The sequence below is a fragment of the Rhagoletis pomonella genome, unplaced genomic scaffold (genome assembly GCF_013731165.1).
Source record: "Rhagoletis pomonella isolate Grant_MI unplaced genomic scaffold, Rhpom_1.0 Rhpom_scaffold_25846, whole genome shotgun sequence".
Taxonomy (NCBI): domain Eukaryota; kingdom Metazoa; phylum Arthropoda; class Insecta; order Diptera; family Tephritidae; genus Rhagoletis; species Rhagoletis pomonella.
Window position 1 is genome coordinate 1 of NW_023484315.1, and position 1,543 is coordinate 1,543.

Genomic DNA, 1,543 nt, shown 5'->3' on the forward strand with positions numbered 1-1,543 from the left:
CGCGTTCGCATGATAAGGGCAGAAACAAAATTTTACCCCCCCTAAAGCATATTTTTTTCCTTACCAAACGAAAGTACTTAAAAATTCAAGAAAATGTTGCCTTCAAACTATATTACTAAAATAATCAACAAAAAAGTTATTTCACTTACAATATTTATTGCTACTTAAGCAAATTTTGGCGCGAATCAAGGCTTTTATATTGGTCTCGGCTTTCTAATTTTGCAAAAATGTGGCCCAGGCGCTTTTCATCAGTGACAGCACTTGCAGACTCACTAACAACACGCACAAACCGTTCGGTATTCTGGGAATGACAGAGGAACTCTAAAAAAAAATGATTTAAAAGTACTATAAGACCCGTGAAGTTTTTAGTTTGAAGATATTTACCTGGGATATTTATCACTTCATTTTCCGAAAATTGAAACATTGTAAGTTCACTATCTGGGTAGAACTGCACACAAGGGGGTTCCGTAATCTTAAACTGACTCCAATCGATCATGCTGACATACGACTTACTTTCAAAGTTTATTACGCCACGCTTTGGGACCTTGAACACGCGAAGCCCTGCTGGTGGATATTGACGTGCTGTTTTGATTTTTTCGTACCCATCATTACGTATCTCTGGATCAGCGTCGGTTATCATGGCTAATAATATATTTTCTGGGTGAAAATAATATGCATTATTTTCTATAGCTGAACGTATAATGGCTTGAACAGCATTTGATATTTCGCGTATCCAGTAAATATACTTAAAAATGTGTCTACTTCCATGAATTGCTTGTGGCTGGCTCTTTACAAGAAACCAGAATGGTGCATAAACTTTCACAACAAACTCTACCATGTTTCGCAACTCCGCTGACGGGCTTTCTTTGGAAACATATACCCGAAGTAACCTGGAAGCTGTTGTAAGCCACCGAGCTGTACTGACGGGACCGGGGCTCTTACTAGCGAGATATTCATCGCATTCACCATTATTTACTGCCAAAACCATATATATATATATATATATATTGACAGCGTCAGTTTTGCACTCCCCGGGTTGCTGATGCGACGAAAACAAAGAGTATGAATTTGGGAAAAATCGTAGCAAAAATGTACCTAAATTGGTACGAAAGCAGTGAGATTAAATTTCCAACTAAGAAAACTGTTGGAGGAATTTGTGGGGGCGAATTTTGTTAGCTGACCTAACCATGGGTAAACGACTTCATAGCTTAAAAGGAAATGTGATGACATGTTAATTTTAAAAATCGGCCGTCAAATACCCAACTTTCAACGAAAAAACCTTTTCGGCTGTATTTCGAAGGGTTAAAAAAAAAATAAAATAAAAATTTCGAAATCCTCTCAACATAATCCTTAAATTTAGGTTACTCTGTTGCATAAAAAAAATCAATTTTTGTTGTACTGTGTTATTATACTTACATCTGAAACTCATGTTGACCTGTGATATTAAAAGTGCTATAACTCCTTTGTTTATTATTTTAGTAATATAGTTTGAAGGCAACATTTTCTTGAATTTTTAAGTACTTTCGTTTGGTAAGGAAAAAAA

At 35.9% G+C, this 1,543-nt stretch overlaps 1 protein-coding gene across 1 annotated transcript; it reads right to left on the reverse strand.

Annotated features, from left to right (window-relative positions):
• Positions 1-72: 72 nt before the first annotated feature.
• Positions 73-719, reverse strand: LOC118732717. Its single transcript, XM_036461835.1, has 2 exons — positions 385-719; positions 73-321 (listed from the first exon to the last, which is right to left on the reverse strand). The coding sequence occupies exons 1-2, from the start codon at positions 638-640 to the stop codon at positions 161-163; spliced, it is 417 nt and encodes a 138-aa protein (XP_036317728.1). The 5' UTR covers positions 641-719; the 3' UTR covers positions 73-160.
• Between the last annotated feature and the right edge of the window lie 824 nt (positions 720-1,543).